We start from the raw sequence: 14,211 nt of genomic DNA on the forward strand, positions 1-14,211 counted from the left end.
AAGAGCCCAATATGGCTGACAGAGAAGGCATTGCATAGTTTCAAACCCCTGGACATATAAACACACATACACACACATTAAAAACTTTCTACTAAAGCTCTAATTTAGTACAATATTGTGTTTCATAAGAACGGGTAATTCAGTTCAACACATACTGTCATTCCTAATTTGCACCTTTTGTTTTGTAGTACTTATAATTTAAAATAAAACCTATGTGTTGTATTTATGAAGTCCGTAAGTCCGTAAATAGCTTGTAGATAGCATGTAGATACACAGTGATATTATACATACTGATGTAGTGAGATTCTTGCCTTTACAGTATGTGACACTTTCAGAATGTCATCATTAAAGACATGTATACAGTAATCTACGAGTGAACAACACAACAAAAAAAGTGGCAGAAACCCAACAAAACTGAAGCACCCCCCGAAAAAAGTGTGACAGTATGAAGACATTTTAAATTTCAACAAATTTGTGTCATCTTTAAATGTTGTGTTGTGCACTCTTGGTCCACTGTACATGTAACACTGTCCATGGTGCCAACTGCAGAAAGCTCCTCGTGCAGCTTCTTTGTACTCAGATGTTTTATTGCGGCAGCTACTGAATACTTTTGATGCACAATGAACTGTTGAATCATAAATGAGGAAAGGTAGTTGTATTAGCGAGACATTTTAAGTGGCTCATTCTTTGTAAAATTACATTTATATTTATGCTCTAGTTTTTAAAAGTGTCTCAAAAACAGCAGATATTTGTCTGGCAGCTATATTTGGATCTCCGAATGTGTGACATTCCAAAACCTCACTGTGTCCTTTTTCTATTAAAATCTCCTGAATGCAATAAAACCATTTTTGTCACTGTATCTATACTTAATGATGTTTAAGTACAACGGTAACTCTAAAGTAAATTGGCTTTACTAGATTTTTGTTCAGTTCCTAAAGAATGCTCACTGACAATTATCTGCTTAAATAAATGAAATAACAGGTGGCTTAAAGTATAGGTTTACTGTGCATATGTACAATGTATATGTACTAAAGATGTACTATTGAAGTGTTTCATTCAAAAATGTTACATAAGAGTATTCACTTTGAGAAGGAAAGAAAACCCTTAAACCCTTAGGTACTCCAGTGATTTAGTATTGCACTTCCATGAAGTTGGGGAATTCACAAGTAAGACACATTTGCAGCAGAGGACGAGATATCCTGACTTTTATTAGCTTGTATGGGTCAAACTCCAAAAACCCTGACTCCTACATTTCTAATAATGCAAATCAGAAGCATCTCGCCAATAAACCCTCCTGTCTGTGTGTTTTTAACTCCACTGTTGTCTCCAAGCCAAAATAATCTTGATGACTTGGTTTTAGAAGGGTATAAAAATACATTATACAACTGTTTTCATAGGCTGAGTAGTACTCCACATAGTCTTGATGTATAAAATCAGTGGAGTGCGCAGACTATTATCTGCACTTCAAATCAAATCCTTAAACAAAATCTCTTCAGCCACACATGCCTCTAGAAAATGGACCGTGAGTTGAGCTTGAACCTTGTAATTCTGATGTCGGACTAATGATTGTGAAATAAGACATTGTTCATGCTTCTGCCTATACTGAATAAATTATTGTTTTGATTTAAATCATGGGTGATTTTCTGTGTCACCTCCAAACCCCTCATTCTCAACAGAGGTACACAAGCTCGTGTACTTACCCCCCTGCTCTGTACACATACAACTGTGAAAGCTTAAACTCAGTCACCAAGTTTGCTTATGACAGATGTGATAGGTCAGATCAGATCTATGAAGGCACCCTAACGGTGACATTAACTGATCTGGCAGCTGCTCTGTACCGTCAGCTCCAGACTCACCACTCTACAGGACTTGTGCATCAATAGGCACAAAACCAGAGCTAGTGGGCTTATGAAGAATCCTCACAACCACAGCAATGGGTAGGCTGACATTGGGCGAGAGGTGGAGTACACCCTGGACAGATATCCAGTTCATCACAGGGCAGACACACAGAGACAAACCACCATACACACTTATAATCATACCTAAAGGTAAGAGGAAGCTAGAGCACCCGGAGAGAATTCAGAGCAAATGCTTTTCAAAAAAAGACTCTTGATACCTAAACTCCTAAATTGTAGTTATAATAATTATTTTATATGAATATTGATGCCATTAAACCCTAATTCCCAGTTATTGATGTGGGTATTGGCTCAGGTATTTAGAGATTTGGTTCCCAATATTGACTGGCTGTTAAAGCCTGTGGCCTTGCAAGTATGAACATGTGTTAATAAAGTCAGTGCTGACACTATGACGCTGAATTCTACTTTCTTATTTTAATACTTTAAGCACGTTTCACAATATCCAATTTCTTGCCAGTTTCCTCTCAAAGCTGCCAACTCCCTCCTGACCTGCAATAAGCAGTGTTCCTACCCTCACCCGACTGCCCCGCCACCTGCTCACCTGTTCCCACTTCCCTCATTACCCATGCAGTGTGTACACTGGCCCATTTTTCCTGTCAGATTATCTTGTGTGTCCTACTTTGTCTGCCTAGTCTGTTACCTGCCAGCGTGGACTTCTGCCTTTTTTCCTGGTTAAGTTTGCCTAATCTTTGATTGCCTACCTTGTTTCCTGACTCCCGCCTGTTTTGTGACATCCAGTGACAACAAACTTTTTTATATTAATCTGCTTGGTCTCTGGGCTTTGGATTTGGGTCCAAACCTCCATTTTCTGAGTCATTACAGAATATATATAATAATTTATCTCAAATTTTTTAACCTTCATACTTCTTCAAATTATTCTTTCACCTCTTATGGTAATTATAATTTTTATTGCCTTTTTAGCACAGCATATATGTCACTGCACATGCTGTATGGACATAGTCAATCTTTACTAACACATACATCAGCTCAAATGTCAAGTAGCCCATTTGCAGCATCTCAGCTCTGAAAGCATCTTTGTTCACGATCATGTAGTGGAACGACGATGACTTCAGCTATACAGTAAGATTTGTGTAAAAATATGAATCATAAGGCAGTTCAGTAACGAGCAACACATTGGTGCTGGGTTGGATAGCAGTCTGAATGGAGTCTGATGAAGAGATAAACAACCAGCTCTCTCTTCTCTGCTAGTCTCATGTCCTAGGCGTGGAGAATGTGTTCTGCTCTTTGAGTAGTCAGAATTTCCAAAATGTCATGTGTTATATGTGGGTTTACTTGATCCCTTAACCTTAATAAGCATGGATCCTCATTTTCCTTTGCTCCACCCCTCACTTTAACTGTCCCCTGCTCTGCAGTTTAGTGCTCTTTTGTGAGGGAAAGCCTTGTTGGAGGATAGCCTTTGTTTTTTGTTCTCTTACTTTCTTTTTTCTGCATCCTTCACCTCTATCTTCTCGTCGACCTCACTTTTAGCTTCTGTATTTGCTGCTTTCCTTCTCTTCTTTGCCGTTTGTTCCACTCCACTCCATCCTGCTGTCAGTGCTGTTTAGTGTGCACAGCGCTCTTCTGCAATGTGGTGGCTGCTAAGTGTATTGATCTGCATGCTGCTGGTGGTCGTCATCTTCTTCATGACCACTGGGCAACGCCACAAGGTGTTCAGTGAGAGGTGCCTGAGGCCACCAGGACCCTTGGTGACTGACACCAGACAGAGGGACGGCAGGCTGAAGAGAGGTAAGAAATGTGTCTGTTGATGATCAGCACATACTGTATGTACTGAACTGTCTACCGGGCTTTGTATTATCCATCAACATCCAGCTGAGCAAGAGTTTTTTACCAAAACACAAAAAGTTTGACAACCAAATGTAGTCCTTTATAATTAGTGTTGGGGAAACAAAGAGGGGGGGGGGGGGCTTTGGTTTATAACCAAATACCTGCTAAACTAATGCCATTCCCATCAGCCTCAGCTGTCCTGTCTTTAGTCACTGTGAGCATGTTAGCATTTGGGTGGAAGCTCCGCTGTGCCTATTAACAGAACTGTAGACTGTTTACTCTTATTTTAAATATATTTTAGTTTATTTCAATATTATGTAGTCAGGCAGTGCAAACATAGGGTACAATAGTAGAGTACCCTAGTAGTAATATAGTGCAATATAGTGCAATAATAATGTGTAGTGTATAATATGCTGATCAGCTGTAGCAGGAATCCTCGCTAAGGTTTACACAGGCCCTCTTGATCCCCAGCGTGAACAAAATACTTGGGTTCACATGTAGTTTTCAACCAGCACCAATACTTTAGAGCCATAGGTGATCTGCAAAATGTTTCTGAAGATGATGTAAGAATTGTTTCTGGCTTAGGATCTCTTCTATGTCTCTTTGTCATAACCGTGTTGCGAAATGTTATTTCTTAAAATTTTGCACACAGTTACATATTTATATATATACTTTTCAGATTTTGCAAATTTATTTATTTGTTGATGTTATTTGTTGGATGTTATGGACTGCAGTGAAGCTGTGATGCAATTTCAAAACCTCCTCCAAGATACCAAGAAAGTGCTCCCAGAAATGCAATGTGTGCTCCCTGCAGGGTTTCGTGTGGAACGTGTTCCCCCTGCTCTGGATGCGGTGGTGATCGGCAGTGGAGTGGGAGGCTTGACAGCAGCGGCGCTTTTGTCCAAAGCAGGAAAGAGGGTTGTGGTTCTGGAGCAACATGATCAGGCTGGAGGCTGCACACACACCTTTCAGAATAAGGGATTTGAGTTTGACGTGGGTAAGAAGGCGAAAAATAGGAACAAACACACACCAGCACGCTTAGACATTCTTTGCCATCAGCTACAGTGTTCCTTTCTATACACTGATTTTCTCCCAACTAACTTCATTGTGTTCATATACAGATTCTTCCCTTGAATATTAAGCCCAGCTAAAGAACACAAAGGTGTGCTAGCTCCCCATTTTGTGTGTGCTCTGAAAAAAAATCTGGTTTTCCTACACAGCCATGGCTCTGTAAATGGAACACAAAGAAAGTGGTGGAAAGTGATGGGGGGAGGGGCCAGTGGGAGAGAGAGTTCTATACACCGGCACATTGGAACGTGCTGGACTCTGTGAAGAAGGAGAGATGGCGAGATGTCATACTGAAGAAATAAGCAACACACTCTCGAGATGAAGCACTGCTGCAGCCATGCCTGAGCAATGAGGCTCACTTTGGCTGCTCTGACCTGTTAACATATACGCACAGATAAAAAGCAAGAGGTTCTGTGAGCCACACACCCTGCGCCTGAGCAATGTAGTGTACTTTTTTAACTAAAGAGAAACCAAACTTGAACACATACACAATTGTGATGACCACTTCAATACAAAGATCTGGCCACAAATATGTACTCCACTATCATCATGTCCTACAATTTCTTTCATCTGTTTGTAATGGATTAGCTAATGTCAAACAAAGCCAGCCTGTTTATGTCTGAACCAAATCCCACTGAGCTGTAACAGTCACACAGAGCTGTTTGTTAAAATGCGAGTACAGATTTAATCAACTGCAGCAGTTGACTGGGTGTGGATATGTATACATGTTCATGATCTATCTGAAGAAGTTGGAAGTTGCTTATTGGGGAAAAAAAACTTGTTTTTAGCAACATGATTTTGAAACGCCAAACACCAACTTAGAGAACCCTGCCAGTGCTGATTGTTTTAAGATTCATGCTTACTAATTTGTGCTATTAATCTAATGTGCACTACACAATAGTATGTAGTACTGCTGAAACAAAGTTTCATTAACATAGCATGACAACTGTAAAAAAAATAATGTAGACACAAGACAAATGTGTTCAATGCAATAACCTAAATATATTAATATTAAAGTCTTTCTAGGTCCCCAAGTACCAAAATACAGTTAACCAGATTACCCACAATAATGTGTAACTTTATTTTCTACTGCTACTGTAATTTGAAATGAGTGTTAATGTTGATACAGCATGCAAGGGAAAAATAGTGAACGTTGTCTGTTTTTTTTACATGTTGAACAACCGTTATTTTGACATCCCGTAGACATATGTTAAATTATATAACCCTGAGTGAATCTTAGAGGGACCCCACTCTCTGCTATGTTCCAAAACAAAAAGCTAATATTATTTAGCTTAACCCCACCAGGTATACATTACCTGGGCCAGCTGCACGAGAACAGTCTGCTGAGGGTTGCTCTGGATCAGATCACAGAGGGACAGCTGCAGTTCACAAGGCTAGAGCAGCACTTTGACACACTGGTCCTGGGTCAGCTTGACCAGCGCAGGTGGGCACATGTTGTTACATTATAATCATTGCACAAAATTAAATTCTTTCTCTTTCCCCCCTTTTTTTGAAGAGGGTTTCTTTATTTGCTCTGCATAGCACTGTTAACTCATTACCAAGAGTAATCACTAACAAACCCTGCAATGAACTACTGTATACAACTAATACTTGATAGAGTATCCTACCTGGTTTTGAACAACATCAATCAAAACAACGTTTCTGACCTACTTCTGTTGTTCTCAGGGAGTACCATATCCATGCAGGGAAGACCGAGATGGCAGCTAGCCTGAAGAAGCAGTTCCCAGGAGAAGAGCAGGCGATTGATGAGTTCATGAGATTGATGAAGGTACAGAAGGGAGGGAGCTAATGCTAATCATGATGGATGAAACAAGGCAGTAGTTTCATAGTAATAAGTGAACAATCGTTGGGAAGTTAAACATTTGACAATCTTTCCTTTGACCAAATGAACATTTGGAGTGCCACAAGGATCATGCCCGAGTCCACTACTTTTTGTCTTTTCATGATACCATTAGTGGTCATTTGCAAATTCAGTATAGGTTTTCACTGCTTTACAGATGGTCCAACTCTATGTAGTGGTTGCGGCAGCGTTATTTTTCTGCATTTAAAAATCAAGCAGAAGGGCTAACTCCACTGCTGTTGGACTCCAGTTACATCGGATCCTACCAGACTGTACTCCACCGGTTGCTGCTATTCACCTATTAAAATCCCATCACACATGGAGTTGGCTATAGCTTAACATAGCAGCATTAACGATTAATACAGAAAGTTTGGCTATATAGAATCATATCATGAACCTAGTTTGTTGTGCCAGATCGGATAACCTGACTTTGAAGTGGGTGTTCTTCCTATATTGGTTCTCTTTATTGATCTTTCTCTCTGCTGGTGAAGAGGCGTCATTCAGGGAACTCAGACACCAGCAAAATCAGCCCCTGTATCGTTTTCTTCACTGTTGTTGCCATGGTCACACAACAACCTCTGAAGCAAGTTAAAAAACGTTTAGCTGTCATAAGTGCTGGGCGAGTACAGGAACTTAATCTGTCTGACAGCGCCTTTTAATTCAAACCCCTGCAATTCCAATATGAAAAGGTTTCTGTGTTGCTTATTCTACTTAATAATAAATGTGCATGTATGTCCTCCTCTTGCAGCTAGCCTCACGGCGAACACCACTAATTGCCGCATTGAAGATGATACCATATTGGCTTGTTACCTTCCTGGTTCGGACTGGCCTGTTGAATCGCATATCTTCAGTGTTTCGCCTAGCAGTAACCAACCACTCAGAAATGATGTCCAGCCTCACACAAAACAAGGACCTGCAGGCATTGTCTTCCTACCTGTTCTACGGTGATGGCCATACACACTCACATGCATCACAGATCACACACAGTCTGTATTTTCTCTTCAATGCTCTTTTTGATGAAATTTTAGGTGTGCCGCCTAAAGATTCCAGCTTTCTCATCAATGCCCTCCTTCTTCATCACTACAAGCGTGGTGCATACTACCCACGGGGGGGCTCCAGTGAGTTTGCCTTCCACATCATCCCTGTCATTCAGCAGGCAGGCGGTGCCGTGCTGGTCAGGGCTCCTGTACAACGCATCCTGCTCAGCCAGCAAGGGAAGGCCTGCGGTGAGAAAGGGAGGGGGAGACCGATTCTGTAATGTAGTGGCCATTTTCCATGTAAGTGTGCCCAGCTTGTTCTGTTCATGGTTCAATTCTGCAGTAAGACACTCTTTGGAGCCAGTCCAAGTCAGAAGCCTTCATACACATTTTGGAAGTGTTCCAGGTCTTTAAAAACTTACCAGAAAAATGACAGCATTTGAACATTTCCCTTTCAAAGCTATTGATCTGTCGTTCGGTCAAGAGAACTAATTTACCGCTAATCCTTATGTGTGTACCAGTTATTAAAAGGCCTCAAAATAGCTACACTTCATTCACTTGACAACCTCTTCTTCCATCTTCAGTCATGCATTGTGCTTAGTGTTAGTTTCACTTAATTTATGTTAACAAAAAGACACAGCCAGAAACTAAAACCAAACACTTAGGGATTCCGGTTATCATTTATTTTCCATAGTCTCAACAAAAGAGTTTGTTATCTGCGATATGGCAGCTTTCTTGTTTTCGTCTTTCCTCCTCCTCTCTCACTTTCTTCTCTCCTGGCATCTGCCCTCTGATAGGCTCATATTAGGTAACAACTGAATTTGAAGCATCACTGGAAATTGGTCATGTGAACAGTAATGAAAACACATGTTGTCTGAAGTGGTGATGGCAGTGATGGGATGTTTGTAGTCAGGCATGGACGTTTGGAGTGGTAAACTTTGTAGACAAGACCTTATGGACCTTAGACCTTTGTTTGTCTTTTGGTGTGTTCCATTTACCTCAGAAGTCAGGGGTTGGACCCAAGTTGACGGCGTTCCAGTTAACAAGTTGGAAAACCTCACTCGGCCAGCCATTGTTACAACTAGCCAGGTTAGCCATTGTTACGCTGGTTGATTTAAAAAAAAAACTCATTGTGTGGGATTTACTCATACTAAATACTAAACACGTCCGCAGACAGCAGCTGGACAGCACTTTTGTGTATGAAAATTTATGATCAGATACATAGCAGTGCTAATAAACTGTATAAACTATAGCTTTCACTAACTGTTGATGCTCAGAATAGCCATCTTGGATCACAGAGTCAGGGTAGTGCAGTTCTCCCGACTTTCCAAGTCAGAAATCTGGCTTAAAGGGGCGTTCCATTGAAATTTCTGAATTTGTACACGGAAATTCCAACTTCCCATGTCAAATGGAACGCACCATTAATATCAAAATGTAGCTTCCTACCAAGTAATGCTGGGTATTTCCTTGGGATGAACACTGTGTGTATGTGTGTCAGGTGTGACAGTGCTCAAAGGGCAAGAAGAGATTGAAGTCCATGCCCCTGTTGTCATTTCCAACGCTGGAATCTTCAACACCTTCCAGAAGTTTCTGCCTCAGCACATACAGGACAAACCAGGTAATGTAATATGTGGAAGTATTGATTTGGCTGCAGCCTCTAAACGTTAAATTGCACTTCTTTCTCCTTTGCCTTCTTCTACTGAATAGTACCTGTCAAATGTTTACCTGTAGAGATCCAGTCACTGTTGCGTATGGTACGTCATGGTATGGGATCCTTCTTGGTTTTTGTTGGTCTGGATGGAACCAAAGAGGAGCTGGGCATTGTTTCCACCAACTTCTGGATGTATAAAGACAATGACTTGGACTCACTGTAGGTTTTTCTTTTTTATTATTTTCTCAAATATTTTAAGTTCAATCAATCCAAAAAATGTACAACAAATTCTTCATTTCATGTTTTTCATGTTCATCTAAACCACCCCTATCTCCATTTATTGCATTTTGTATTTTATAGATTGAGTACCTGATGTTCTACTAAATAAGTTTTGGGTTTTTTTTGTTTTTTTTGTTTGTATTTGTGAACATACAACTCTGCGAAGTATGGAGCGATACTCTTCGCTGAGCAGAGAGGAGGTATTGGGGAACATCCCCATGATGTTCATCACCTTCCCATCCGCTAAAGATCCTACATCCACCATCAGACACCCAGGTAACACACATTCCCATGTACGCAAGTACTATACTTACCATAAAATCTGATACAGCTTTTCACTTCAGTTTCCTTTTATGTATTTGATCAGTCTTTTCTTCTTCAAGCCTCTGTTCTCCATATGCAATTACAAAGTTCCTGGGTGGGACGTTACATTTTTTAAACATGGTTTCCATGGTTTCAGCTAACTACCTACAATGATGCAACTGACTGTTAGATCAACCCTTCCACTTACATGACTACATAAATAAAGGTGCGGAGTTGTTTCTGTATTGTAGTCTAGAGCTAGCTGGCCCTAGTATAAAAATATTATTTAATATTGAGTCCAATTTTAGTTATATAGCGGCAGTTCCCATCAAAAAAATTTATTTCATTGTACTTTTCAAACAGAGCAGGATTAGGCTGTACTCTTTGTGATATTATTTACAGAGACCCAACAATTCCCACCATAAGCAAGTAACCTTGAGCAGAACCATGATTTAGGGTGGGCGGCCATCTGCCTCATGATACAGTATAATACTGTACAAAAAAGGTTGTAACACTGTTTTGCCCTACAGGTCTTTGAACAGCAAACAGACTTGTTTACTTACACTCAATGTGAATACTAATGTGTGTCTGATATGTGTTGAGTGAGTGACTGTCTAGTGGAATAAAAGCCTGTCTATTGGTGTGGATGATCTGACTCACACTGCACCTGTTCAAGGTAGATTTAGGATCAATCCCATTTCACCCCTTGCCCCTACCACTTGTTTTCGAGTGTCCCTCTTGGCCTTTTAAAGTATAACCGTGGTTATAATTCACTATACGAAGAAAATACTTGTATTCTGGGAAGTTTCTCGTTGTTTGGGGTGTGCCTCTGAAAAATCTCCGTTTCGAGGGCTATGTAGCCCTCCCCCTTTGCCCTACCCCTCTATCGCAACACCCAAGGGGTAAGGGTAAGGGGTGAAATGGGATTGAGCCTTATTTGTCACATTACAACAGGTTGAAAGCGAAACTGAGTTTGTAACTCCCTTCTGCTACGTATATAAAAATGGTCAACAGAAATAAACTATATTCAGTGGAGCTTTTAACCCCTCTACACAACACACCTTAACAAAATTAAACCTTATGCACTTTAAAATTTCAGAAACAAAACATATATTAAATCAAATTCCAAAGTCCCATGATTATGGCAAAGAAATAAAATAGTTTCACCGGCCAATTACCTGTCTTGGGCAAAGATCTCATAAACAAGAAAATAAATGCAGCAGTTGAGGTTTCCGCTCTAAAGCCCTGGGTCATCTGCAAACAGTCCTTTAAAAGGGTATCTCCCTTCCCACAAGACCGGCTACACCTTGTGCAGTTGGGATCTATCTTCTGCACTAGTCAAAGATTAGCATCTGACCTACTGTGGCTTAGCTGATGGCTAACACACAACTTGAGTAAAAACCCTGCAACTTCACTCGAAAATAACTGCGGCTACAAATTAAAGTCTACTACAGTAGGCTTATTAGAGAAATGACGTTTTTTTTCGCGGCCTTCTGTCCTATCCGATGTCTGAGGTGGCTCTCACACACACTTGATCCTCGCTGGGTATTCTCCCAAACTCAACCAATCAACAGCTAAGGAACATTATGATGACTCAAGACAGGCTAATAAAATGTTGAATTCACAAACAGCATTATAGGATGTGAAACTCACCAAGTTTGGTTTTAGCACATCACCATGTGTAATTAAAGTCCCATACACACTGCTTCAACATGTGGAGGGCACACGGCCAGATGCCTGTTACAGGTCTTGCAGGCCGATCTGTCTTGGATTCTGATGACAGTGCCACTCAACAAGCCACTGTAGTTGATGTTATTCCAGTAATATGTTGCAGGCATTCTACATTTATGGATCTACATTCTGTGGTTTGTGATGTAGCTTGCCCAGTCACTCATGGGGGTCTAACCCAGTCAATTTGTGCCACAGAAATTGTGCAGTGCAATGGGATGTTGCAATTTAGTGTAAATCAAAATAGGTTTGCACCAATACATGAAATGTGGCCGCATTGGTGTAGTTGTGTTGCTATGTACATAATGATTTAGGTTTACCCATAATCAACTTTTTTTGCTGGATACCCACATAGTTAATCCAAGAAGATTAAAAAAATTAATCAACGGAAACATTCGTATCTTCTCTTCATTCTCCTTTTTGTCTGTCTGCAGGTAAGTCCTGCATGACGTTGCTAACCATGGCTCGCTATGAGTGGTTCGAGGAATGGGAGGGGACAAAGCTTGGCAAGAGGGGACAGGACTACGTGGATCTGAAAAACAGCATGGCCCAAGAGCTGCTAGACTGGGCTCTAACAATCTTCCCTCAGTTGCAAGACAAGGTGTGTGTGAGTGTGTGGATATATGTTTGCCTGTGCATTAATACAGTTAGTTACATAGTAGCATTTATGCAAATCATATTTCCATGACAAATTACACTCAGCAGAACAGAAGCTTACACTTTTCCTCATTAGAAGTCACCAGTAACAACAAATGTTATCATAGCCTCCAACAAATATGCTTCAACAGTGGCTTTCAGGTAATGTAAGTAGATACATGAATATATTAGATGACTGTTAGATAAGAGGAGTATTTAAGTGAATGTCACAGTTCAGTTTGTGAGTGAGCTGATCTATTCAATTCAGACAAAGTTAACGAATAGCTAGTCAACATAGATGAGCATCCGTAAGCAGCAAGCTGCTAAAGAACTAGAAACATGTCCCAATATAAATGCTAATGTTGCTCTGTGCCTGCAAATATTTTGTGACACATTCACAAAATCTTCTTGATACAAGTATTTGTTTTTTTCTTCCCTGGCTCCCATATAATATGCCTGTACTTCCCAAATAGTCCAAAATATTGCTGTGCCTCCAAAAAAGTGCAAAGACAGCTCTGTATTAGTCATTCTCTAATGTTGGTTGTACTTTTGTCTCCAAATGGAATGTGTGTGTGTTCAGGTGGTGATGGTGGATGCTGCCACTCCACTAACTAATGTCCACTATTTGGGCGCTCCAAGAGGCGCGATGTACAGCGCTGAACACAACTTGGAGCGCTTCACCCCAGAAACGGTGGCTAGGACACGGCCACAGACACCGATCGGTGGTCTCTACCTAACAGGTGACCTGACTGTCTCATGTGATCTGATTGCTACAGAGACTGACACACCTGCTCAATGTTTCTGTGTGTGTTTGTATGTGCGTGCGCAGGTCAGGACGTATTCTGTAACGGCATGGCTGGGGCGCTGCACGGTGGACTGCTCTGCTCTTCAGCCGTCCTCAATCAGATCCTCTACATTGACCTTCTTGCCCTGAAGACCCGCCTCAAAAACAAACAGACCAGTCATAACTGACCTGGTGGTGAAGGGGCCGTAGTAGAATGTAAATGCAAATTGTAGCATTTACACAGTCCACCGTGAGCACAGTAAAAATTCTTAGATGATGTGTTTTGTTCTCTGCTGGAAGTATTTTCATGTCACACAGTGCAACCAGAAACCCACCACCCATACATACTAGACTGGATTTAAAGAGTTGAGGTGAGAGGAAACGATGGAGAAAGAAAAGAAAGCAACTGATCCTACATTTAAAAGAAAAAATGGAGGAAAAGACAGAGAAACTGATTTGGCCCAGTCAGATGAGAAACATGAACAAATTCTAAGAAAGCTGATATGGTCTGTTTTATAGTTTAAAATGCATTATTACACTATAAACTAAATTCAAAACAAAAGATTGGAACCTGTTGTGAAATGTTTGACAGATATATTAATACAGCACCTAACACTGCACACACCCGTATTTAAATCACAAAAGATCCGTGACATGCATGCTGTTGCAGATTGTAAGACAAGGCTGCATGCTCTTTTATAAACTTATATCAACAAGTGATCCTGTTACTATCAACTTCAATCTAGTTAACTCTTTTACATGTAAGAACGGGTCACTTTTTTTTTTGCTTCTGTGTTTCCACTGCATCTGAAATTTTTAACTAGACCCATGAAAAGCATAGTGTGGCTGCGAATCAAAAACAAGACCGAACTAATAGTGTACTACCATAAGGGTTGGTCAGGGGTGACTGTTGTACTTTTTGTAATTTTGAATTGATTCCCATTACCAGCTAGCAAAACATTGCAACTCAAGGTCAACTTACTTTTCCAGCGCTTTCAATGGCATCTCATGGTCGTCATCAGCAAAATGAGTTGTTGGCTCAGCTGTTTGAAAGCACCAAAAAAACCTAGTAGTTAGCTAATAAACATTTTCCTTTTTCACAAGAAGAACAATACATTTTCACATCAAGACCAGACATGGTATTATATGTTAGAATGTGCCTGAAGTATGCAACCATATCCCGGACGAAAACTGTGTCAGATCATACTTCATCTGTGTTTAGC

At 40.5% G+C, this 14,211-nt stretch overlaps 1 protein-coding gene across 3 annotated transcripts; it reads left to right on the forward strand.

Moving 5' to 3' along the window:
- Window positions 1-2,518: 2,518 nt before the first annotated feature.
- LOC119882165 (all-trans-retinol 13,14-reductase-like) lies at window positions 2,519-13,267 on the forward strand. Of its 3 annotated transcripts, none has more exons than XM_038692184.1 (13): window positions 2,519-2,809; window positions 3,405-3,662; window positions 4,516-4,698; window positions 6,075-6,213; window positions 6,456-6,558; window positions 7,379-7,574; window positions 7,659-7,856; window positions 9,106-9,225; window positions 9,339-9,477; window positions 9,704-9,813; window positions 12,003-12,169; window positions 12,785-12,944; window positions 13,034-13,267. In XM_038692184.1, the coding sequence occupies exons 2-13, from the start codon at window positions 3,503-3,505 to the stop codon at window positions 13,174-13,176; spliced, it is 1,818 nt and encodes a 605-aa protein (XP_038548112.1). In that variant the 5' UTR covers window positions 2,519-2,809; window positions 3,405-3,502; the 3' UTR covers window positions 13,177-13,267. The 3 variants fall into 3 exon arrangements, with proteins under 3 accessions (XP_038548112.1, XP_038548114.1, XP_038548106.1); XM_038692186.1 differs by having other exon boundaries at window positions 3,472-3,662; XM_038692178.1 differs by having other exon boundaries at window positions 2,519-3,662.
- The last annotated feature ends 944 nt before the right edge of the window (window positions 13,268-14,211 follow it).

Source organism: Micropterus salmoides, unplaced genomic scaffold, assembly GCF_014851395.1.
Source record: "Micropterus salmoides isolate LMB-PRFRI ecotype aquatic unplaced genomic scaffold, ASM1485139v1 Ms_hic_scaffold_10, whole genome shotgun sequence".
NCBI classification, from domain to species: domain Eukaryota; kingdom Metazoa; phylum Chordata; class Actinopteri; order Centrarchiformes; family Centrarchidae; genus Micropterus; species Micropterus salmoides.